This window comes from Idiotropiscis lumnitzeri, chromosome 7 (assembly GCF_059441095.1).
Source record: "Idiotropiscis lumnitzeri isolate Australia: NSW breed Sydney's pygmy pipehorse chromosome 7, RoL_Ilum_1.0, whole genome shotgun sequence".
NCBI classification, from domain to species: domain Eukaryota; kingdom Metazoa; phylum Chordata; class Actinopteri; order Syngnathiformes; family Syngnathidae; genus Idiotropiscis; species Idiotropiscis lumnitzeri.
The window spans coordinates 8,923,979-8,949,024 of record NC_142397.1 but is presented as its reverse complement, the minus strand read 5'-3'; the positions used below and the strand labels follow the sequence as shown (position 1 = coordinate 8,949,024).

Genomic DNA, 25,046 nt, shown 5'->3' with positions numbered 1-25,046 from the left:
CAAAGAAATCCCAGGCTGAAGAAGTTCTGTAATAAATTTACCCTCAATTATTTAAAAAAGGACCAGGAGGCGGGGGGGGGGGGACAAGCTTGAAAATGTCATCAATCTTGATTGCATTTTAACATAAAAAAATCAGCATTAAACCTCTTAACGTGTCCAGTAAACGTTGGAGTCGTTTTGGTGTGATTTTGGATCGAGTCCACTTTTCCTGACAGCAGATGACCTGTAAACAACTTTTGTTTGACAGTCTGAAGTCCACAAACTGCCTCTCTTACACACAAATTGGGTTTTTAAATTAAAATAAAACGCCCGTCTTAACTATTAAGCTTGAATGAAATTCCAAGTTACCTTTTAATTGAATTGTTCTTTAGTAAGTAATTGTCTGAATATTTGTCTGAGCCTGTTGCTGAGTTTGTAGGCGAAACTGAGATTTTGGCGGGTCAACACAGACGGACGAGTGTTTTGGAGGGTCGGCCTTCTGTGGAGTTCGTCGACCCGAAACGCGGTTCAGAGCCTCGGATCTTCACGTCAGTTTTCCCATCACATCACACAAGCGACCTGAAAGAACTGCTGCAGAGGATAATAAACCACAAGTCCTCGTCGCCCTCCTTCCTCAGACGTGAGCGGACGGGAAGATCTCCACCATTTGGGTCACTTTATTATTTTCAAGGTCAGAACTGATTTTTTTTTTTTAAATATAGTAACCTATAACACTACAGTGATGTCATCACGGCCTTATCATTTTTAAGTTTCACATTCCGCTTCTTTTTTAAACCGCATCTTACTGCACTCTGAATCGCTTTATTTACAACCAGGATCCTCTTTAGTTAAACTGATTTTTTTTTTTTTTGTGAAACACTTTCAGATCCTTTTACAGAAACTTGGGAGAGTACAATTTTGTTGTTCCTGTTACAATGATGAGATTTTTTTTTTAATCAAATTCTTCATTTCTGGTTGGTACTTTCATCACTCAAGAATTTTTCGGTGGTAATCAGCCAAAATCCCACGTACGGGTTTGTCTTTGGAGGACCCCTGGGAATTACGACTTCAAACCAAAATGGCAGACTTCCATTGTTTTATCAGGCATGGCCTCCTAACACTTTTCGTATCAATGTCTACCATGTTTCATGATGTTACGTCAAAATAGCTGGGGGGCTTCAAGTTTTTATTTATTTATTTTAATTGGAGCAGCCCAACCATGACTGATGATTCATTTATTTATTTAGTCGAGTCAACAGAGACACATTTGATGTTGCAAAGTGTAACTGCCTCAGTGGACTAGATTTTCGAAAACATGTTAAACAAATTATCCGGAAGATTAAAATCAAAATGGCAGACTTGTGCTTGTTCATTTATGGCTTATTGGTATTTTTGTGGGTCTATACTCGGGATTTGATACGTCCAACAAATGTAATGTTTCTTGGGCATTTCTTTTTAAATCCAGGATGTGCCGCTGCAACTCATCAGATTTTGTGTTCTCAAGCATTGCAATTTGGGACTTTTCATGTTGCTAACTCAAACAGGTTTGGGGGTAGTCGTTTTTTTTTTTGGTTTGTTTGTTTTTTTTTTTTTAAATGGGTTAGTTGCAACTGAGCTTAATAAGCCCAAAAGTAATGCTTCAAACCATAATGGCCAACTTCCTAAGTCTTTTCAAACATAGTTCCTTGAGACTTTTGTCTATTCATGACTTACATGCCCACCAAATCTGCCGTTGCTAAGTCAAATTGAAAATTGCGTCCTGTGCGTGGGTGCAGTGCATCATGTCGATGGGCCTGCAGATTTGCGGCCTGGTAGCGGGCGTGCTGTCGTGGTGTTTTCAGTCCAGCTGCACGTCGTCGCAGCTGTGGAAGGTTCGGAGTCAGGCGGAGTCTCTGAGCAGCAGCCAGTGGCAGTTTGAGGGCCTTTGGATGAGCTGCGCGGCCACCTCGCTGGGAACGCTGCAGTGCGCCAAGTTCAAGACGCTGCTTGGCCTGCCAGGTCTGTCAGCCACCGTCAGACGCTACACTGTGCTCACATCAGGCACGACTGTGAAAAAGTTACTTTCCTGGTTACTTGATTTTAAATGTAACTTAGTTGCTTTATTGGTTACTTTAGAAACTACCGTTTGCCCACACATATGTGTGTTTTGTCAGTGCATGTGCAGGTGTGTCGTGCTCTGATGATGTCATCTCTGGTGGTGGGCCTGGCCGCCATCATCGTGTCCATTTTGGGTCTGAAGTGCAGCAAAGTGGGCGGAAACTCCGAACAAGTTAAAGGACAATTTCTCCTGAGTGGAGGCGTCATGCTGATTCTGTCAGGTGAATGGATGCTCAGGACAAACATCGGCAAATGAGCAAAATGACAACGTGCCAGTCTGTCTGTCTTCTTACCTGTCTGTCCAACTATCTATCTATCTGTCTGTCTGTCAAGGTTTGTCCACCCTGATCGCTGTGTCTTGGTATGCTGGCAGAGTGATCCATGACTTCTACAGTCCTCTATACAATGGCGTCAGGTGGTCATCTTGATTGTGATAATGATGAGGATGACAATGGTTATTAAAATATGATGACAATGGCACGATGATTATGACTGTATTCATAGTGACTCAGTGATTATATTCTGATGACAATCAGAACTTTGATTATGACATGGTGACATCCATGATCATGATAATGACCACAATGACATGACGACAATCATTATGTTGAAGTGATGATTCAAATTAGGACAATGACACAATCATAATAATAATGATTTTATTCCATGATCACAGTCATAATGATAACTAAAATTACGATAATTACGCAATCAATTCTGATGATGATAACAGTCATGATTATGACACAACAATCATGATCATGATTATCATGATGAAGAGGATTTGTGTTGCAGGTTCGAACTGGGAACTGGTCTGTATCTGGGCTGGGCAGGTTCCGGACTGGCGCTGCTGGGTGGCGCAATGCTCTGTTGTTCCTACAGGGGGAGCGTTTCCTCCTCATCCTTTCCACCTGCACGGTATGCATGCAAATGAAATCCATCCTGTAGTACACATTCTTCACACACAGGGGGCACTGCTACACTGATCATTCTTTTTATTCTTATTTGCGTTTGTACGCGTGATTTGTCCCCTCACAGAAATTTTTCGTACAACTACTCGAAAAGCAGTCAAGGTCATAACATGAACATCTACAGAGCAGCACACGCTTCAGATGGCGGCAGCAGCAGCAAAGCTTATGTGTGAGCCGGACATCGCAGTTTCACCAGGAATCATCACGACTGATCTTTGCATTTTTGTAACCATCCTTTTTGACTTTTCTACGCTCTGTGTCATGATTTTGATGAGGACAACATAAACTTTTTGGTGTAATTAAAAATTATGACTAACAACTTTATTGAATTGTATCCCTGCATACTTTGTTTAATATTAAATGTGTTTAATAGTTATTTTATATTAAATATATATTGTAGTAACATAACGTGTTGCGTTTCAAGGTGAAATTGACTCAGCAATTGTTGACATATTTTGGTTTTAAACGAGGTTTGGAGTATCAAATTAAGTTTTCAAGTCCGGGCCTACTGATTTTTTTTGTTCTCTTTTTGGCAATTTTGAAATTGCCAAAAATTGGCCCTTGGCAATTATATGATATTATTTATCTTTTTTTCTTAAAATAATCAGCTTTAATTAATCCATTCACCAAATATAGGCATCGTCCAGAAGAAATCCAATTTCAAGCATGGGTTTGAGTTTAAAAGTAGGGTTTCAAACAAGCGTGGTATCAAGCCTTAATTAGGGTGTCAAATTGGGGTTTCAAGTCAGACACTTTATTAGGTACACCTGCCCATTCAAACAAATATTGAAGCAACCCCCAGGGATGCTCCACTCATGACATGACATCATTGTTTTGTCTATTTCTAGCTCACTCCTGAGTGTATATGCATCACATTTATTTATAGACACACTTGTGTGTGTGGGGGGGGGGAGTGTGTGTGTCAACAAGGGAGGAAGAGGAAAGCATGACCATTTCCTGGTCCAGCTAGAAAATAAAGCAAACAGGAAATGAGTAGCACAACTTTCCGAGAGCCCGACCGGGAACCATAGAAGACCGTGGGCCACCAGGACCAGAACCACTACCGCAGACCAGAACCTCACTTGGATACACACACACACATGCACACTTGTGGGAGAAATGTTGGAGTCTTGAGGAAACATTTTGGAATGTTCCTCTAATCATCACAACGCAAGAAGAAGAAAAAAGAAAGGTAAGAAGTTTTCCTCCCTTCATTGATTGGCTGATGAATGAATGACTGAGTGCTGATTGGCTGGTTCTGGATCAGACTCAAGAATGGCTTATTCACATTAAACTTTTATGCAGTTTTTTCAATGACATGAAGCTGGGTTTTGAGCCTGGATTATGGTGTCGATTAGGGGTTCGAGACAAGGTTTTGGTTTGAGGACGGGGTTAGGGTCTTTCACAAGGATAGGGTTGTCCAATTTGGGTTTTAAACAACGGTCATGGTGTCAAATTAGAGTTTCAAATCAGGTTCAGGTATGTTGAAACAGTGTTTGGAGCCTGGTTAGGGTTTCAACAGGGATTAGGGTGTCAAGGGTTTCAAGTCACGGTTCGGGTTTGAAATATGTGTTAAAATGTAAAAAATGGGGGTTCAAGCCTGTGTCAGTTTTTCTAATTGGTTTTAGGGTGTCAAATTAGGGTTTCAAGTCAGTCAAGGTTTCAAATAAATCAAGGAGACGTGTTTCTTTTCTATCTGTGTACAGTTCTGTGTGTGTGTGAGTATGTGCCTTTTTGTGTGCGTGTTGCTGCGTGTATACGTGTGTGCATGTGTGTGTGTGTGTGTGAGAATGTGAGTGCGTGTGCGCGCACGTGTGCGAGCAGACGTGTTATGTAACAGCCATGTCATAAGGGCAAGTAGTGAAAGTTGAAAGATGACACACGCACGCACACGCACACACACACGCACCCCCCCATATATATATATATATATATATATATAGATATATATATATATATATATATATGTGAACACTCATGTACTGCATGAACCCCAAATGAACTCACCTATATAATAATAATAATAATAATAATAATAATAAAAATAATTATAATAATTATAATAATAATAGCATATTTCTGGACACGCAAAGACGCTTCACAATGGATACTCAAATATTAACACTCACACACACACGCACAAATTAATTCTCACAAATACTGTGTGAACATACAAACAGATTGGAACATGCACGTACTGTATGAACACACACAAGAACAAACACGAATAGACAACACGCACACAAATATGAATAACAACCACAAACATATATTAACACGCATACTGTATGAACACACATAAACTCATGATTACATTCACTCGTAAATCCTCACGAACACGCAAAACCACACACGTAACACACTTGTAAATTTACCTCCACACTGTGTGCGTGTGTGTGTGTGTGTCGGGGGGGGTGTGCGTGTGTGTGTCTGTGAGTGTGCGAGTGCGCGCGCGTGTGTGTTCGTTTTCATGTGTGTGTTTATATTAACGTGTGTTCGGTGACCAGTGTTGAAAGTCCGAGAATATTGTGTCAGCACTGTTGCCAATGTGTGTAGATGTGGTTATTTTCTGTTGCGTGTGTGTGCATACGTGCATCAGTCATCAGCTGCTTATACATGCTTTGCACGCGCGCACACACTCACACGCACACGCTACTTAAACCCGAACGCACACACTTACACGCGCACTAATTGTACTTTTCCTGCCGGTGTAGTGGGCGTGGTCCATTTAGAGGACGAGCATGTGACCTCCAGAGACTGGAGGCAGTTGTCACTCTGTGTCACCCAATTTTTATTTCGACATTTCCGAGAAGCTGTGAACGCAGCACGGCGCACTGCTCTCAATCCCTCTTGCTTCTTCTTCTTTTTTTTCTGCTTTTGCTCCTTCTTCCTCGAGGGAATCGAACCGAACCGAGCCCACATTCGCCCCGACAAATCCACTCACTCACGCACTCACTCCTTCTTCTCGTGGGAATTTGACCACCGAGCTGCCAACATGGCTCGCAGCGGTGAGTGAGCGTGTTCGAACTCCATCGTGTTGTCGTTCAATTAAAAGTTAATTTCAGAAAACTGCGGGAAGGATTTGAAACATCATGCAGTTTATTTGAGGGGCTCCTCATTCACATTTCTTTCTATAAAACACCTGATGTTTACATTTAGGGGCAGAATTAATGTTAATTATATTGACGCTATTGTTTGTGTTGCTGTTGTTGTGTCATTGTTGTCTGCACGGGAATTATTAGCGGTCAGTGAACGCAACATTTTTAGTTATTATTTAGTAGGTACTTTTGTGTTTTTTGACGTTTTGATAAATGTACGATTACTAAATTCTTGAAAATAAATAGCTAAAATAATTCTTATTCATATTCCATTAATATTGACTTTTTTAAATGTGTAACTTCATTATCACTCGCTACGTTCAAGAAAGTAGAAACTTGTCTTGTAACTACATGTTGATCATTGACAGACATGGTTACGTTTTTTTACGTCCATTTAAATACATATTTCAGTTGTATTTGACACTTTTACTTGATTTTTGTTGTGTGTGGTTGAAGGTTAATTGCTGACAAGGTGTGTTAAGCGTGTTTGCCTACAAATGCTCAATGTTCACTGGACAATTCATTGGCACACTGTCCCCATGAGGGCAAATATCATTTAGTGTTTGTCATTTGTACTATTCCGACTATACACAAATAATAATTGAAAATATATAGGTAACGCTGTGGGGGCATTGTCGCTTTCATGCTGTTTTGGGGGGTACCCAATTAAGTGTCTGGTGATGGTGATATGTTCAAGTGTCTTGAGGAAAGTTGTTAAAAAGCAAATCTGACAAGTGAAAAGTGTTTAACGGTCTGATAAGCTGAATAAATGATTGACTGTGATAGACAATGCAGCTTGTTTGCATGTCGGATGACTCAGACAAAACATTCCCTGGAATTTTCTCACTTGTCAAGGAAAGACAAAAAGTGGGAGTGTGCCTATGTGTGTGTCTGTGTGTGAGTCCTTCAATGTCATGCTCATGCTGATTTTCTTTTGTATTCCGCACTACATTTGCTGGCACAAGAAAGAAAACTCAGTTTAAAGTTGACATCCGTCTTTTTCATCTCATCATCTATTTCCTGCCTTTTTGTCCAACAATGAATGAATGAATGAACGAATGAATGAGCCAGAAATAATTCAAAAGCTCTTCGGAAGGATTTTTTTTTTAAATAAAGAAAAAAAGCCCCATGGGGGTTGTTTTCTTTTTGCTGGCATTGGCATGTTTCACTTCCTGGTGAAAATCAAAGAACTTTCCATTGAACTCATGTGACCCCAGTGGCTGAGAACTCACTGTTGACCCCAGCGCTAACTGCTAACTGCTAGCTGCTAATATCCGCACTACTTGGGCTGGGCCGTTAATTCGTCTTTGTCTGAATTTAATTTAAATTTTTATTTTTTTAAGTTAAGTTTAATTTTTTATCAGCTGAGTTGAGTCTTACGTTTTTTTTTAGCAGCATTCGTTGTTGGCACTTGGCAAGTTAACAAAAGCTGTGTTACCCGTTTAGCATTTTAGTAATATTCAGACACTTTTGCACGAGTAACTTTTTATTTATTTAAAAGTGACTGTAATTCAAAACGGAGTGACCTTTTATCTTTTTATTTCTTTTTTTTTTACATTGTTGGAAACTTGGACTGGGGTTTGTGCTTTTGAGCCATAAATATCTTTGCAGAGGTGTGCATGACACCTTCACATTTTTATGTCAAATGTAATGAATAACATACTGTCAAAGGTTACAAGTCACATACATAAACGCATATTTGTTAAATTTAATATACCTTTCTATTTTTCTCAAGTGACATGATTGTGTATTAATAACCATTTGGTAGATGGTTCAATTCAGCAAATGCCAGAAGTTTTAAATCATGTCATTGTTATTTGCTCTTTCTATTAGCAAATTAAAATCAGAAATCCAATTTTTGTAATAATAATTATACTGATAAATTATCTGAGATTTTATTTTAGGCTATATCACCAAGTTCGGAATCCGGGCGGACTTTAAAATGCAATAAATGCCGACACGCCCGACTGTAAACGCACAGACTCAGTGCAGGGTTCACACTTGTTGCCATTGAAACCAATACACTGACATGCAATTGTAATAAAAAGTTTAAACAACCTGGTAAAAATGCCAGGTTTTTGTGATAACAAAAAAAAGCTATCAAAACTTTTTCCACTGTTATCAATGCGACCTATAACCCGTACTAGGGCTGGGCGATATGACCTCAAATCAATATCGCGAGAAATTGAAGCAATTTTACCTCGATAACGATAAATGCACGATAAATTTCCCCCGTGGACTAAAATCAACATAAATGTTTTTTATTGACCAACTGGTACACATTACTTTCAATGAAAAATAAAAGTAATAAAATCATTTGAATAAACATTCCAAATGTGCTAGGCTATCGCGTCCACCTCTGAGACGTTCTCTCGTGTGGTGTCGCCTCCGTTAATGGGCTGTTGTCACTTGTCGAACCTTGCTTCTCACTTTGAACTTTCAGCACAGCATGGTTGTGTTGTGGGTGGTGAAAAAGTTTCTGGATTTGAATCCCAGCTACGACAGCAACGTCTGTTTTCTTTCTCGAGCAGACTGGTAGAGTCACGTGACTAGAGGCGCTGTTGCGGTCTTAAAGGGGCATGAACATTGCCGCAGACAGAAAAGGCTTTTCTTTTTTTTTTAACACCGAATTTACCGACATGGGCAAAATGATTTCGGTCATTGTAATAAATTTCGGTAACGGTAAATTTTCGGTTTATCGCCCAGCCCTAACCCGTACAATTAAATAGATTTATTTATTTATTTATTTATTTTTTACTAAAAACCTTTTGAGAGGAAAGGTAAAAACGAACAAAATAATGTGGTTGCACAAGTGTGCACACCCTATTACAACCACTGGTGCCGCAGTTACCTTGAAAATGTAACGTAGTTACTTTACTAAGTGTTTGCTTTAAAAAGTAACTTAATTACTTTCCTGATTCCTTGATTTTTTTTTTTTTAAGACGTCAATTTTTTTTTCTTTTGCTACTCGCTGTGGGTAAAATGCAACTGTCTACGCGGATAGAAAGTGCTATGCTTTGTAGAATTAATTCAACTCGAGTGAATCTAGAAGTGAATACAATCTACAAAGTAATTTTTTGTGAGTTTTGAAAAGTAACTGTAGTCTGACTACTTACCAAACAAAAGTGACACATTATATTTGTAGTTACTTCAAAATGTGTGCAGTTTGGAGTAACATGCTACATTGTGACGCATTACTTGGGTTTTTTTTTTTAGATAAAAAAAGACATTTAATCAAGGGTGCATAGACTTTTTCGTTACAGTATTTCGAAGATATTGTCAGGAAGACAGTAGTATAGTGTTTTACATACTGTAATTTGGATTTCGCTAGTTGATCAGTCCAGGATGCAACCTACGGAGAGTGATTGTGGGCGGGTTATGCTGTCCTGTGGCATCACCAAGGCTCATCATGATAGACTTTGTGAATGTGGCCATCATTCAGGTCATGTGACTTTTGGGATTGGTCACAGATGTTTTTGCTCACGTTTTGATGCTGAGCCGACATTTTTCTTTGGCCAAAGTCACCAAAGATCCCAAAGAATGACTCATTGATCCTTTTGGAATGTCAGCCCGCGGGCTCCATTCATCATGTGGCACACTGCTGCCTGGGATTATTATGGAATTTTTTTATTTGAGAGTGGACATTTGCACTGTTTCACTCTGCAATGTATAATTTCATTGGTATTTCTATTATGATTAGACCAACAAAAAAAAGTCTTAAGAGATCTCTGTCTGAAAAAGATGCAGGAAGTCTTCCAAGTTGGTTTGTAGCGGCTATTTTGGCTCAGTAGCAGCGGCCAGAATTTTCAAAAGAATCCACACCCTAAAGCCAATTTGACTTAGCAACATGCTATTTGTAAACATGTCTGTCACGAGTAGACCCACAAAAAAACTTTCAATAAGCCATGTTAAAAAAGACAGTTTGAATCTCTCATATTCGGAACATGTTGGCTATTTCTCGCTTTTAATTCTTGTTCTTATTTGGCTCCTGTTTAGTCGAAACTCTTTCACTCCTAGAATGCATCGGTCCTCATTTCCATGGCAACAAATGGCGGTCTTGCTTGTTCTGAAAAGTCACTTTCTCATGTCACATGACCTGACGCCATGTTAGGTGTTTCCCGTACAAATAAAAAAAAAAAACAACAAGCACTGAAGTGGAAGTGATGATAAACTTACAGGAAGCACTTATAATTTATTTGTGTCTGTTGTGTGTTCCCGTCTGTTTCCTTTGACATCGTTGGCTTATCTGCACTTGTCGTTAGTCATAGACACACACCCCACACACACACATGCACATTGAGCAGTTCAAGGCTGAAGTTTGGGCTGCCGTCTGATTGGCTATCGTCTTCTCTTCCGGGTTTCCTGTTTGTGCGTTATGACAGTGGAAGGTGACAACCTCTTGCCCTCTTAATATGGAAGCTCACTGCTGGAGTCGAACAAAAGTGGCCACAAGTCAAGTTCTTCAGACTTTTTAATGCATCCTGTTATGAGAGACATAATCACACAATTGCTTGTCCATTGGTGAAAGTGGTGTTGGTGGCTATTTTTTCAAACTTTCCAGGGAGGCAGTACTGAAGGAATTTGCCTAAAATAATCAGTTTAAACCAAAATGGCTGACTTCCTGCTACATGGAGTGTCGTGTAATAATTGACATGTCCGCACAATTTGGTGTTACTTGGTGAAACAATTTTTTTATTTTATTTTCAGCGGATACGACTGAAGGAATTTGCCCAAAATGGCTGCTTCAAATCAAAATCTCCAACTTTTTGAGTTTTGGGTTTCGGTACTTGAGACTTATACATGCAGCTTATGATAGCCATGTCCATCCAATTTGGTGTTGATTGATGAAACTGATGTCTGGTGTTGTAAAATTTTCATCGAGATACACGTGCTTGCCAAAATTGTTGCGTTTTGGTGAATGTTGGGGGTCCTCAAATAGGCAAATAAACAGACTACCCTCCTCACCACCTCAGTACGTCAGCCGCCCCTGGCCGTTTGCCACCGGCCGGTACCCGGAGCGTCTCAGTGGCGCCCCCTTCCTCCACCCCACGTCTGTTGATGTCCTTCACACTATCGCTGTCCTTTCCGCTTCATTGTTTGTGTCGGCACGCTTCCGCGATGCCCTACGACCCTCTTGAAGAAAACAGCGCGGTGGCTCGGCGTGCGTTTCCTGGCCTGCCGCCGGGGCTGCTGGGTATTTATGGAATCCTTGCCGCGGAATCGTTTCCCGCTCTACATTGACACAACTTTGTGTGTGTGTGGGGGGGGGGTGCGTGTGTGTGGGTGTGTGCCTGTCAGTGTGTGTGTCTATTTCTGGCAGCAGCAGTGTGTCCTGCGCTGGTGAGACTGGAAACTGACTACATGACAACAACATCCGCACACTCACACTTGTGCACACATGCCCAGACACACACACACACACACATGTACTGTACATAATAGACACACGCGCACACACACACACTTTACGGAGACACTGCCCCTCACGCACGTACTGTGAATAAACCTTGTTAATGTTAATGTTTTCTAAATACTGTGGTTTTTCAAAGACATATATATTGTTGTAATGCTTTTGTTCACTTTCATTTAAAATTAAATGAATTATTTTTTATCGGATTAGGTGAGGTTATCCAAACATTCCATCCATCTGCTTCTGATCCGACCCCTCTGCCAAATTTTAGGACCCATTGTGGCCCACCAATCAAAAAGTTTGCTCACCCCTGGTTTAGCGGGTCAAATAGTCGGACCCGTTGTTGGGGCGTCTGGGGGCGTGTTCGGCTGAATCAACGTAGAATCGGTTCAGGCTTTCGGGGTAAATGAATACTGTGATTGGCTGTTAGCTAGCAAATGAGTGCACTGGACAAGTACGGGAAGTGACGAAAGCGGCCTGTGAAAATTGAAGCTATTCCTCATGAACTGAATCAACTTCGCTCATTTTCACATGGCGAGTCAAGTCAAGTCAAATTTATTTGTATAGCCCTTCCACTTCCACAAGTGATAAAAAAAAAAACAACAGCTAAAAATAATCCACATGCAGAGTTGCATTGTAAAATGTATGCCCTAACCTGCCACACATCTCTATTGCAGGTTTCTCCCCACCACTAGCTCCATCATGCCCATCCTCAAGAACCTTCCAGTGCGCCTGAAGGGCGGAGGCCCCACTTTGGACAACGCCTTGTTCATTCGCAGAATGAGCCTCAACATCAACCCCCGCCACCACAACCCCTTTGACCATGACGACGACGGCGATAGCCGTGGCGAACGATCCTGGTCGCCAGCCGGATCCTTCCTGGACGGCAACGTTCCCGGTGACCGCAACCCCTTTGAGGATGAGGAGGACGAGAACGAGGCCAACGAGGGCAAGAAAGCCAAAGGTGGAGGAGGAGGCTCAGGGAAGGGATCCTTCATCAAGTCACCCCTGAAGAGTTTAGGGAAACTAGGGAAGAATTTGAGGTTGTCGGGGCGAGTGAAGGATGGCACACCATCACCGCAAGGGACACCGTCACCGGGCGACAAGAAGAAGAGAGGTCGCAGGAGCTCAGAAGGAAGTCTGTTGAGGTAAACACACACTTGTAGGAAAAGACTCAGAGATCAGAGCAACATACGGTCCTAATGTTGATCAAACACAGTATCACAAGTTTCAGACTTTCACAAGAACAGAGACAAGAAAAGGTCTCAAGAGTCTGGGACATGGAACAGTCACAGTAACGACATCCTCTTTGACTCCTGTGCAGGTTTGCAGGCAAATATCGCGACACCCTGAGCTTCCGCAAAGAGTCCTTAGCCAACGGTGATGTCAATTGTTCTGAGAGTGAATGTGACTCATCCAGCCGCCGCCTGTCCTTCATGAAGATGGTCGGCCTGGGCAAGACCAAGCGGGATCCCGGGGCCGACCCGTCCATGCAGGGTCCTGAGGACCAGCCCGTGCACAAGCAGCACGAGGTTGAAGTCAAGCCCAGGGAGCCACTGTCAGGTAACGTGAACTCGTGGAAGTTGGTTCTTTCCACCATGTTCTGTTAGGTTTTGATCCTTCTAGGACTGTTCCTCTAGCGTTTTTTTTTTTGCAGCTGGGAATGTGCCAGATATTTCTTAGTGTTTTTTCCTGCTGTGATTGTTCCAGATCTTCTAATAGGGTTTGTCTCTACTTGGAAGGTTTTAATTGTTCTACTAGTGCTTGTTGGCGGTAAGATTGTTCAAGGTGTTGTAACACCGTTTGTACTTACTGGGAAAGTTCTAGATCTCCTAGTGTTTTTACTTACTTAAGATTGAGCTAGATTTTCTACGATTGTTTGTTCATACTTGGAATGTTTTAGTTATTCTTCAAATGTTAGTGCTGACTGAGAATGTTACAGATGTTTGCTACCAATTTGATCTTACAGGGAAAGTTCTAGATGTTTTCCTCCTCTTTATTCTTACTGGGAATGTTATAGATGTTAACCTAGTTCTTGTTCTACTCAGGATTCTGTAGATGTTGACCGTTTGTTTTTCTGGGAAGGTTTTAGATCAGGGGTCACCATGTTTTACATTTTTCCTTCCTCCAACACACCTGATTGAAATGATCAGGTCATTAGCAAGCCTGCTAACAATCCTGATCATTTGATTCTCCTACTATTTGTTCTTACTGGGAAAGTTCAAGATGTTCTTTTGTTTTTGCTTTGCTGCAGGGGATGCTGTTGCTTTCTGCTAGCATTTGATTCTTCTACAAATCTTGTAGATGTTCGACTAGTGGTTGTTCTTTCTGTAAATGTTCTACGTTTTCTCTTTTTTTTTTTAACTAGAATTTTCTTCTCGTGTTAGTTTCCACCGGGAATCTTTGATATGTCTTTGTGTTTGTGCCGACTGGGAATGTTCGGCAGTATGTTCACTCAAGTGTGGGCTTGCCGTCCTCAGATCGGCTGACGTGTGTTGATGTGTGATATCCAAACACGATTCTGTTTGCACCTTCATCATGGTTGTGTACCGTTGACACACGGGCCGCAGCAGGAACGCGCCCACGCTCACTTTCTACCCTTTCACAGTGTCGGCACACTGAAAACCGGCTATCTTAATGTGTCCTTCAGAGGACCTTTACAAGCCGGCAAGAACCAACACGTTTTTGTTGTGCTTGTTGTGGTCATGCGCGTTAGCGTGAAGAAGGTAATGAAGAAGAAAAGATGAAGCGATGAGGTTCTCTGCAGGCTTCTTCTGATGGCCAGGCTAAGATAACGAGGAGAAAAAAAGGCTCGGCAGCCCACACTCAACTTTGCCCAAGGTTTCATACATTGGGACACGCAGCTAATGCTAATGGTAATGCTAACAATAAAATTTAAGCCAAAATAGCAGCTCAAACTTAACTCAACCCACAGGAATTCTCAGTTATTTCTGATTTGAATGCTAATGGTCATGCTAACTGTAAAACAGTAGCCTCACCTCGACCCAAGGTTTCATCTCCTGAAACATGCAGCAAATCCTAATGTTAATCCTAATGCTATTTATTCTCTGTTTCTATGACTCTGAAATCTGCAAAGGCGCAAGTCATTCAACAGTGGAAGCCGTAAAACTCCATTAACCGTTTCCACAGAGTCGTTGTAGTGTTCTATCCGTTTCCCAATTGTGTAACTTTTCATTGCGGATAAGACGCTCACATTCCGTCTATTGGGACCGGTCAATGATTAGTGTGTCCTTTGCTGCCTTGGCATAGGTCAGTGCTGCCATAAAAGTTTGACTTCCCGTTAATCACTCTTAACACACCTCAGAGAACAGAAAGGCAGCACTGACCAAAGTCCGCCCCGGGAGGATGAAAGACGCCTGCGGCCTTGTGATGACGCCATGAAATTAGAAAATGATTTATACAGCATAGCATTGCGTTTGTTCCCACTAGAAATGTTCCGTTTATATGTTTAGGTACAAACATCCCCATCACTACGCTGAAAACGCCACGCAACAATCGAGTATGTGCTGCTTATCAGAAGCTGACTTTTTTAGCAAACCTGTTGCTGCCGAGTGATGCATAGAAAATCAGTGTGGGGGCGAGATTATGTAAATTAGCCAAATTGTAACATCACATTTCCACATTTTGTTTTTGAGAACTTTCTCTTTTGGTCCACTATATTTTATAACACAAATTTATACTTTCATTCCAATACATTACCCACAACCCTCTTGGTTACTTGCTACTTCGCAATAAAATTCGAGGAAACCTAAACGTCGCTCATTTGCCAATATGCAGATTTTCAACACAACATTTAAAAAAAATACAATAAAAATTCAAACCAGTCACATTTTAAAAACAATTTTATTTCAATGAATTTAATATGAAGAATTATTTTTCATATTCAATGACATTATTACTAAACGCCTTTTACGCCAGTATGACTTAACATGACTTTCCTTTCTACCAAAGTTATATTCCGTTAAGATACTTGTAGTTTTACTCAAATGCTGCTTTCAAGTACTTTATACACGCCTACCTTTACGTTCCTGCGCGCTCATTCACCAGGATGTGACCGTGTTTTGCTAGAGCGCCACTGGTGGCCTCCCAAGGAAATGCTGACTAAGCTGTCAGTAAATGAAATTCAATGTATGGCGATTTATGGTATGAGGAAGCAGGTGAAGGTGGGCGGGACATCACCCACCCAGATGGAAGACATTTCCTGCCGCGGAACAATAAGTGCCCTGTTCATGCGCCACTATGACACGTGTGCGTGTGTGTCCGTGCATGTGTGTGTGTGCGCACATGCGTGTCTGGAGTGACGGTGCTTTGAGTTGACTGATATCACCGTACAGGGGCCCAGCCCGGTCAGTCCTGAACTCCACTGTTATCATTCCAGTCAATGCATACTACTTGCAAAAAAGTTTGGGATCCAGTCAAGTTGTCAACCCTCGCCATTTTGCAGTTCACTTTTTGGGGTCTCACGATATTGCGGATTTTCAATCCTTCTATTGAACAGACATAGTAGACAGGTAATAAGATCAAGGCTCTGCCTTTTGAAACCACACGCATTCAAATTCACAGATGCTACAGTGTAGAACCTAAGGATGGCTTCAAACTGGATGATCTGGGGGAAAGTGTTGACTGATCTTATAGTGTCAGGGAGACAGGCGGAGTCACACAAAGGCTTGGGAGCCCACGTTCGTGGACATTTTCAACACTCAAACATCTCTTGTAAACTTTGACGTCCAATTCCTTGTTAGAAAACAATGTGGCATCATATGACCGCTTAAAAAAAGGCCCGGGAAGTGGACGTGAGTGCTATATGACTGGAAACATTCCACATTTAAACATTTAAACATGTGCGTTTCAGTGGAAGTTCAAACCTGCCATGTTGGGCCCACATTGTTCCGTTCTACTCATACTCTTCCTGTGTGTGTGTGTGTGTGTGCCATCCTGTCTTCCTTTGTGGACGCTGAGGCAGACAAACACCACATCTGCACATCCTCATGAACAAACACACATTTAGGTCTGACATGAACATTGTACCCTTGCATCTTTGTCCCATATTTCTCGTGTCCTTGTCCCCTCTTGTCCCCTTGTCTCCTCCTGTACTTGTCGTTTTGTGGCCGTCATTTCAACTTGTGTCCTTATCTCCTTGCTTCATTTGCATCCTCGTCCACATATGTCCTTTTGTCCTTGGATCCTTGTGACTTTTTCTCCTTGTGTCTTCTCCTTGTGCTCATATGTCCTTGTATCCTTGTGACCTTGTCTCCTGTGTCCTCGTGTCCTTATGTCATTAAATATCTCCTTGTTTCCTCATCTGCTTATGCCCTTGTGTCTTTATTGCCTTGCTTCCTCGTTTTCTCTGATCCTTGGCTCTTTGTGACCTGATCTCCTGATTTCCTCAGCTCCTCTCTTGGTTTCCTCGCCCCCTTGTCTCCTAGTATCCTCATCACTTTATGTCCTTATTGATTTGTCTCCTTATAAAAATGTGTCCTTACGTCCTTGTGTCCATACATTCTTGTATCCTTGTCTTCTTGCATCCTCGTGTCTTCAGCTCCTTGTCTCCTTCTGTTCTCATCTCATTATGCCTTTGTGTCTTCATCTGCTTATGCTCTCCACATTTCCTTAGTTTCTTTTCGCTTTGTGACCTTATCTACAGGTTTCCTCAGCTCCTTTCCCTGTTTCCTCATCACCTCATTTCTTTGCATCCTCCAGTGCTGGAGATCCTTCAGCTGGTGAAGAAGCGTGACCTCCTACTGGCCGATACTCACATTCTGGAGCTGGAGCAAGAGTGTAACGGACCCGAGGGTGGCTCGTCCCCGGAGGAGGTTGGCAGCCCTGGCATGGGTGTGAAGGACGGTGGGCGGCGGAAGGCCAAAGACGTGGAGCTGCTGTACGAAGAGCTGCAGAAGGAGCTGTGGGCAGTAGTGCGGGAGTCACTGCGCTCACCCACTGCTGGGCCTAACCTAGGCCTGGTGGTTCAGGTGAAGATGCCGAAGCAAAGCACTTCACTCTCAAGGATTTTTTTGGGGACTGAGCAAGATAGGATGACTAAACTTATGACTTTCTGGGATCTCGTGCAGGTGCTGCAGCAGGAGGAGCTGGTAGATGTGGACTGGTCGTCGCCAGGCGGACCGAGACCGCGGCAGCTTAAGCGGCGCTGGAGGGAGGCAGTGGAGGACGCTGCAGACGGATCGCTGCCTCAGAAGGCCGACTTCACGGCTGGGGAGCTTGCCGGGTATCTGGACCGCATCCGGGTGCGCATGGTAGATGACTTGAACGCTGCTAAGAAGAACGTGGTCAACATCTACCCTGAGGACTACCAGGCTCTGCAGGTGGGAAGGGAAATAAGGGATTCAGTCATGGACCCCCGCTAGTAGCAGACAAAGAGCTGTCGCAAAAGCTTGCCACTATTTCAAAATTGTCTGTATTAGAAGTTTAAAGGTGTATTTAAAAGTCTGATGATATTTTTATAAACATTCAGTGGATGAAGAAAAAAAGGAATAATAGAAAAGCTGAACTTTACTTAGAATTAATCAGTGACACTTGAAATGTAGCGTGCAACCATATTATTTGAGCTAGTTTTATTTTCCGTCACAAAAGTTTTTTTCTTTTGAAAATTTTAGTGGTACTGTTTAAAGATCATAAATTGTGGGTTTTTTTTCGGATTTATCTGGGTGATAACATAAAAAGACAAGAATGTGAACAGGGGTGTGCAGACTTATTTTTTCTCCATGTTTGTTGGTTCAAAGACATTATTTCGGTTCGTTTTTATTTCCCTTCTCAAAAAATATGTAATGAGTTCTCTAAAATAATTAAATTTAGTAAAAATTATTAAATTCAAATGACTACTTCTCTAAATTATATATTTTTTTTGCTTGTGCGGTTTCTAGGTCATTAATGGTGGAAAAAAGTATTTTTTAATTCTTTAGCTTGGTCTCATTTGCAACATCACAAAAACATGGTTCTGGAACAGGGGTGTGTAGACTTTTTATATCAATTGTAATTAATTTAATAATATTCGAGCAATTATTTCATAAACTAATTAAATTCTAATATTTTTTTCATGTTATTATTCACAATAAATAAAGGTCAGAACGGTTAATAACAAAAGAATTAATTCTCGTGATCAAATGTTATTTATAATTAATTCATTTTTGATAGTTTAAACAATCATTAAATAAAATGCATTATTTTCTAGTTTACTTTATTATTTACTTCATGCAGTTGTTATTATTATTATAATACTGCCCTGAAAAAAAATTTCCTTTTTTTTTTCTTCATTTTTTGGATTTGTGACCTTTTCAGGTGTACATGCAAAGTTACCACCAGGCGGTTGCCAGACGACTACAGAGCATCACCAAGCAACAGCTGCAGATCACTGACATTTACTCACTGCTGGACTGGCTACACAACATATACAACAGGTAAATACACACACACGCGTACAAAGGCGCACACACACGAAAGACACTATAGTGCATGCGTGTATGCTTATTCATGTTGTGTGTGTATGTTTGCACGTGTGTGTGTGTGTTAGGGATGTTTTGGCTAAAGTATGCGTGTCGGATCCTTTGAGGGGCTCTCAGCTGGGACCTCTGCTTCCTTCAGATGTTGTGGACAGGCTGGAACAAGACTGCCTCAACTCTGTCAGGGTGAGATGCACATGACAACTATGTAACAACTGCACAACAAGCTGATTTTGATTGACAGTGTTTGATGTGGACTTTGGTGGGTTTGATTGATGGGAACTTCCGAGGGGGTCCTCAACTCACTTCAACGTAGTCCCTTGGCACCAAGATGTCTCAAGATAGAACCGGAGCTCCTCGGGTTTTGCTGTTTCAACTTTACGAAGCATGAGCCTCGTCCGCAAGTTTAGGTTCACTCTGCAGGCAAATGCGACCCAGATCGGATTTTTTTGTGTGTACGCGACCTGTATTAGATTGCTTAAAAAAAAATCTGGGTTAAAAATACCTCAATTTTCGGGAAAAAAAGATCCACTAATTGAATCAATTTGACCCACCTTCTTGCCCAATTGTTTCATTTTTTGGGGGTTGTTTTGTACAAAACATCCCATTTTTTTGGATTGCGTTCTACAAAAAAGAAAATACAAAAACAACCCAAAAAATTGGGTGAAGTTGTGTAGTAGTGGATCGGTCCATTGGTGACCCAAAATTGTGGTATTTTTAACCCAAGTGTTATTAGAGTAGATATGTCTGAACGGGGCGGCACGGTGGCCGACTGGTTAGCACGATGGCCTCACAGTGAGAAACAGCATCGGGCGTGGGTTCAATCCCACCTACAGCCATCCTGTGTGGAGTTTGCATGTTCTCCCCGTACCTGCGTGGGTTTCCTCCGGGTACTCTGGTTTCCTCCCACATTCCAAAAACATGCATGGCAGGCCGATTGAACACTCTAAATTGCCCCTAGGTATGAGTGTGAGTGCGGATTGTTGTTCGTCTCTGTGTGCCCTGCAATTGGCTGGCAACCAGTTCAGGGTGTCCCCCGCCTACTGCCCAAAGATAGCTGGGATAGGCTCCAGCACCCCCCGCGACCCTAGTGAGGAGAAGCGGGACAGATGATGTATGGATGGATGGATGTCCGAACGGCTCAATTTTGATTATTTTTTTTTTTTTCAAAATCCTTATACAAAACAACCTACCAAAAATTGGGCTTTTACCCCAAATTGTGTTATTATTAACCCAACTGTTTTGATAGTGGGAAAGGTCTTACTTTCCAGCCGGCTGCAGGGTCTGTTTGTTTTAACTTCTTGCTTGTCTCTCCCCGCGCCCGCCTGCAGGCTAAAGTGACCACCGAGTTGAGTCAAGTACTGGACGAAGAGGAGAGGAGGTGGATGGAGACGCTTCATGTGGAGGAGTACCACAGCCCTCTGGCAAAAACCATCATACAGGTAACGCCCCACACATCCCCTATGTTGTCATGGTAACAGTGGCACACACATACTCACGCGCACACGCACACACCACACTGTTTAGTCTCCTGAGCAATTGAAGTGTTGTTACGTAAAGGTGCATTCCGCTTGGTTTTGTTCTCTGATTATCAATCTGTCTTTGTCCTTCAGCTAATGCCAAAATCAACATGAGCAGCTTCCTCTACTAACGCGTGCGCACACACACACAAACACAAACACACAATTTAACTCCTCATTATGGGAGCAGGGAGCAGACACCGCCTCTCAGTGGCCACAGAAAGGACAGAACAAAAAAGGGTTCAATTAAGTCTGGAAGAGCATTTTGAATTTTCTTCTGATTTTTTGCACCAATTACAATACATTAAAGGGGAAGTCAAATAAAAAATAGTCTTTACAATAATATGGTCGGCACCATTAGTCAGTCATTATTCAGCTTCAAGGGGAAAATATATATATATATATATATATATATATATATATATATATATATATATATATATATATATATATATAATTCTTTAATTGGAATAAATATATCTAATTCTTTTTACAGAGGTTACAAGTTGATCTGGAACGTTCCGCCTCCATCAACAAAAGTTTGGGCTCGAGAGTGGCTCAATGCAGCCTCAACGGCCTGGCGGACTTCCTCTACAGGTACACACACACACACGCAATCACACCCCCTCTCTCGCAAAAACACACTTTGCCGTTAATGTTGTGCTCTTTCAGTTTCCAGCGTAAAGTGGAGATGTTTCACGAGGGAATGCAAATTGGAATGTTTGGGGAACACGAGGACGGCTACGTGTCCAAAACCGTGGCGCTGGTCAACTGCTGCCCGCCTTTCAGGTTTCTATTTTTGACCTCTCACACACACGCACTCATGAGCACACACATTCACTTACACTCATTAATCTCGTTGCACACTTGAGTACAATGACAATAAAGGGATTTCTATTTTATTCTATTAGTCTTTCATTCGGAAAGGGTTTCATTATTCTGAAAAATAAGACTTTATGGCAAGATTTACTTCTGGTGACCACACAAATGCGCTTATGTGATGCTGCTGGTCCCCATATTCCATTTTAACCAGTGTGTGTATGTGTGCGTGTCTTTGGGTGTGTGTGTTCAGAGGTTTTGTTCAGCGTTGCATTCCCTGCGAGACAATGACAACAGCCAGCGATGATTCACTGCGGCGCGCCAACAAAGCGCTCGACCACATTGTCCAACAGGGGGTGCGAGTGCTCTCTGAGCGACTCTTTCTCCACATCAGGGTAACACACACACACACACACGCACACACCTACACACACGCGCGCGCAGACACGTACACGAAGAACTCTCAGAAAAAAATCCCACTAAATATTGGTTGCATCTTCAAGCAACTCCACTGGTCACAATCTTTAAATGCTTATTGTGTGTCCGCGTGCGTGTGCGTGTGTGTGGGGGGGTGGGTGGGGGTGTGTGCGTGTGTGCCTGTGGTGCGTCAGCCGTTCTTCGAGCGCTTGGTGAAGAGAAAGTGGCTGACCAACACGGAGGCGTACGAGCAAATCGAAGCAACCATCAAGGAACACTTTAAAAAATATCATAGGATGGATGACCCTCCCTACCAGGTATACAAACACACACACACGCGCACACCCCCTCCCCACATACACGCACACACACAAACTTTTTGAGAGTAGTGCTTAGTTGTGTGACTGATTGTTACATTTAGCTGCTGGTGGCGGAGGTTCACCGGCGTGTCCTGATGGAGTACCTTCGCTCTGTAATGCGAGGGCGAATCATCTGCACGTCACTGAAGATGAGGAAGAGGATGGCCGGGCGCCTCCGAGATGAAGGACGGCAGATCAAAGTGCTCTTCAAGGACCTGGTTTGTGACGTTATGCACTTTAGCAACACATTAGTTAAGCTAGCAGTATTGTCACATTAGTTAACTGGACTGTATATCATAAGAGGTAGAACATGCTTCAAACGTGCTTGTCCATGCTCGCTATGAGCTAATCGATTGTTAAAACCATTTTTTTCTCCCTATGTTAACATCATAACTAGCTGCTTTAGATGTATGAACTCATAAGTGATGTGAAATATTCAACTATCAATCAATGATGCTGTATTTTGTGTGCGTGTGTGTCAGGAGTCGCCTTCGAGTTGGTTGGATGGAGCTCTGTCTCACATCTCGGAGCTCATCCAACTAGAGGACGTTCCTTCTATTCAGATGGAGGTTGGAGTTCTGGCCCGAGAGTTTCCAGATGTCAGGTCAGTCCGTTGTCTCGTCAACATGTGGCCTGATATTGACTGGTGACTAGACCGTTATTTGTCTGGATGTACCCTGACATTGTCTGATGGCCAGTCAGCTGCTGTTAACGCGTTATTTTCCCCTTTCTAGGAAGAAGCACGTGTCAGCCATTCTGAACATCCGCGGCATGACGCGGCAACGGGAGCGACAGGAAATCCTCAACATCGTCAAGGACATCGAGAGCGGTGCGGGGGCAAGTGACGGCAGCACGGCCACGGTGGGCGGGGTCGCAGGTGGTGGGGGTTCGGCCCGTATTACCCGGGACCGCGCTCTCTTCTCAGAGGTCCCCGTGACTTCTGAGGTTCACTGCCTGAACGTGGGGCTGAGCCGCATGGCCCTCACAGCATCCTCCTGCTTCGCTGCACTGCGTCCCCGCGGCCGAAAGGCTCGGACGCCAATTTACGACAACCCGGATGACATCCTCTGAGGAGGAGGCGAGATTGGTTGCGGTTTTAGAACAAAGACTTCAAAGCATTCTTTTGGTTTTGAAGCATTTTCACCAATTTTGAAGTCAAATGTTTCCTCGAGGCCTCCACAAATTCTATTCCTTCTGTTTCAACTCAGGCCACCTTGATGCTAAACTATGCTTAGCTAAACCTTTCCAAAGTTTTTTAAGACATGCTGTGCCCTCTTCAACAGAGTTCGTGCTCCCTCCAAAAAGCAAATGCATGTAATTGGATGGGTGGATGAATGGATGGATGGATGGATGAGACATCTAGGATGGATGCATGGATGGAGACATCTAAGAAAGATGGATGGATGGTGACATGACCAATGGATGGCGTGAGACATTTTGGATAGATGATGGATGGATGGTGATGTATCGTCAATGGATGGATGGATGAAGACATCTAAGAAAAATGAATGGCTGGATGGATAGATGGGTCACATATACACTGAGTACAATGACAATAAAGGGCATTCTGATTCTGAGAGCAATGGATGGCTGGATGGTCGGACATCTGAGGAAGGTCAATTGCTGATGGATAAATGGACTACATAAAATTGATCAATATATGGATGGATGCGTGGTTGGGTGGTGATATAAATTCACTGCATGGAGGGATGGATGGCTATATAAAATCAATGGCTAGATGATGGAAACACCTAAGAAAGATGGATATATGGATGATAGCGATATAAGATGAATGGAAGGAGACATCTACGAAGGATGGATGGTGGAGACAAATAAAGATGGTTGGGTGGCTGCATCCAAGAAAGGCTGGTGAGTGGATAGATGGATGAAGACATCTAACAAGAGCAATGACTCATGGATAGATAGACCACACTAAAGAGAGCAAAGGATGTACGGATGAAGATATCTAAGAAAGATCAATGGATGGATGACCTCCAAAGTCAATAGATGGATGAATAGAGGGATGCACGATATCAAAGCTGAATGTGACAATGAATGGATGGATGGGTGTGTGAATGGGTGGGCAACAAATAAAGAGCAATATATGGATGGATGGACCAACCTTATAAATGATCATTAGATACTTTATATTTGCAAAAGAATGGACCATATCGTGGATGGATGGTGGCAAAAGATAGAGATGGCTACAACACATAATAGATGGATGACTACTGGTTGGATGAAACACATCAAAGACAGAATTCTGCTAGCTAATACTATGTGAATGAACGCAGCAGGATCCTTATCTTTTTCTTAGTTTTCTTCTCACTTATATTGTTGCACATGAAAAAAAAACGCATAAAAATATGAATCATGGTACTAGATGACGTCATACTGATTGTATTAAAAATAAGGCCGGAAGAAAATGTGGAGCAAACAGATAAAAGTGATGTTTGGGTGGTTAATTATTGTTGATTGAAATGTAGTGTAAAAAAAATAACATAAATAAAGTAAATAATTCACTGAAATTCTAATGGTGACCTTTGAATATACGTACAGATTTTTTGAAGGAGTTCAAAGATCAACAGAGGGAAATAATACTTTAACTCATACCTAATTTATTAGTGACAAATGATGCCGATTATCGTTGATGGAAATCTTTGCTGGTGATGAACGTTCTGCTGAAAATTACAAGTCAATCAGTAGATATCTGACCACCTTTTCGGCACTTTTCAGGATAAAACGCAAATGAAAGTTTACCGAATCTTCTCCTGTCAACTTTGTATATGAAATGTGGATTTATGTAAATTGATTAACGACAATAAAAGCAGATTTTGTGGGATTGCATTGTTACTGGCCCTGAATGTTGATAACGTTTTTCTAAAGTGCTAAGGGGATTCT

At 42.1% G+C, this 25,046-nt stretch overlaps 2 protein-coding genes across 2 annotated transcripts; both read left to right on the top strand.

Moving 5' to 3' along the window:
• The first annotated feature begins 305 nt into the window (after positions 1-305).
• On the top strand, positions 306-3,371 carry LOC148333428 (claudin-7-like). The gene is made up of 6 exons (XM_088300107.1): positions 306-670; positions 1,755-1,977; positions 2,133-2,297; positions 2,410-2,491; positions 2,872-2,994; positions 3,115-3,371. Exons 2-6 carry the CDS (start codon positions 1,761-1,763, stop codon positions 3,218-3,220), a joined length of 693 nt encoding a protein of 230 aa, XP_088156233.1. The 5' UTR covers positions 306-670; positions 1,755-1,760; the 3' UTR covers positions 3,221-3,371.
• Positions 3,372-5,783: 2,412 nt separating this feature from the next.
• LOC148333427 (exocyst complex component 3-like protein 2) lies at positions 5,784-24,987 on the top strand. Its single transcript, XM_088300103.1, has 15 exons — positions 5,784-6,055; positions 12,233-12,703; positions 12,880-13,118; positions 17,277-17,545; positions 17,645-17,896; positions 18,870-18,988; positions 19,102-19,216; positions 20,362-20,472; positions 21,047-21,147; positions 21,223-21,339; positions 21,623-21,764; positions 21,981-22,103; positions 22,208-22,363; positions 22,628-22,749; positions 22,880-24,987. The coding sequence occupies exons 2-15, from the start codon at positions 12,258-12,260 to the stop codon at positions 23,214-23,216; spliced, it is 2,649 nt and encodes an 882-aa protein (XP_088156229.1). The 5' UTR covers positions 5,784-6,055; positions 12,233-12,257; the 3' UTR covers positions 23,217-24,987.
• Positions 24,988-25,046: the final 59 nt, after the last annotated feature.

Excerpts from the sequence above, each read along its gene's own strand:
- LOC148333428 (XM_088300107.1), top strand. The coding sequence starts at position 1,761 with ATGTCGATGGGCCTGCAGATTTGCGGCCTGGTAGCGGGCGTGCTGTCG. Across the intron at positions 2,298-2,409 it reads CGTCATGCTGATTCTGTCAG|GTTTGTCCACCCTGATCGCT; the intron begins GTGAATGGATGC and ends CTGTCTGTCAAG. Across the intron at positions 2,995-3,114 it reads TCATCCTTTCCACCTGCACG|AAATTTTTCGTACAACTACT; the intron begins GTATGCATGCAA and ends GTCCCCTCACAG.
- LOC148333427 (XM_088300103.1), top strand. The coding sequence starts at position 12,258 with ATGCCCATCCTCAAGAACCTTCCAGTGCGCCTGAAGGGCGGAGGCCCC. Across the intron at positions 17,546-17,644 it reads ACCTAGGCCTGGTGGTTCAG|GTGCTGCAGCAGGAGGAGCT; the intron begins GTGAAGATGCCG and ends GATCTCGTGCAG. Across the intron at positions 20,473-21,046 it reads TGGCAAAAACCATCATACAG|AGGTTACAAGTTGATCTGGA; the intron begins GTAACGCCCCAC and ends TTCTTTTTACAG.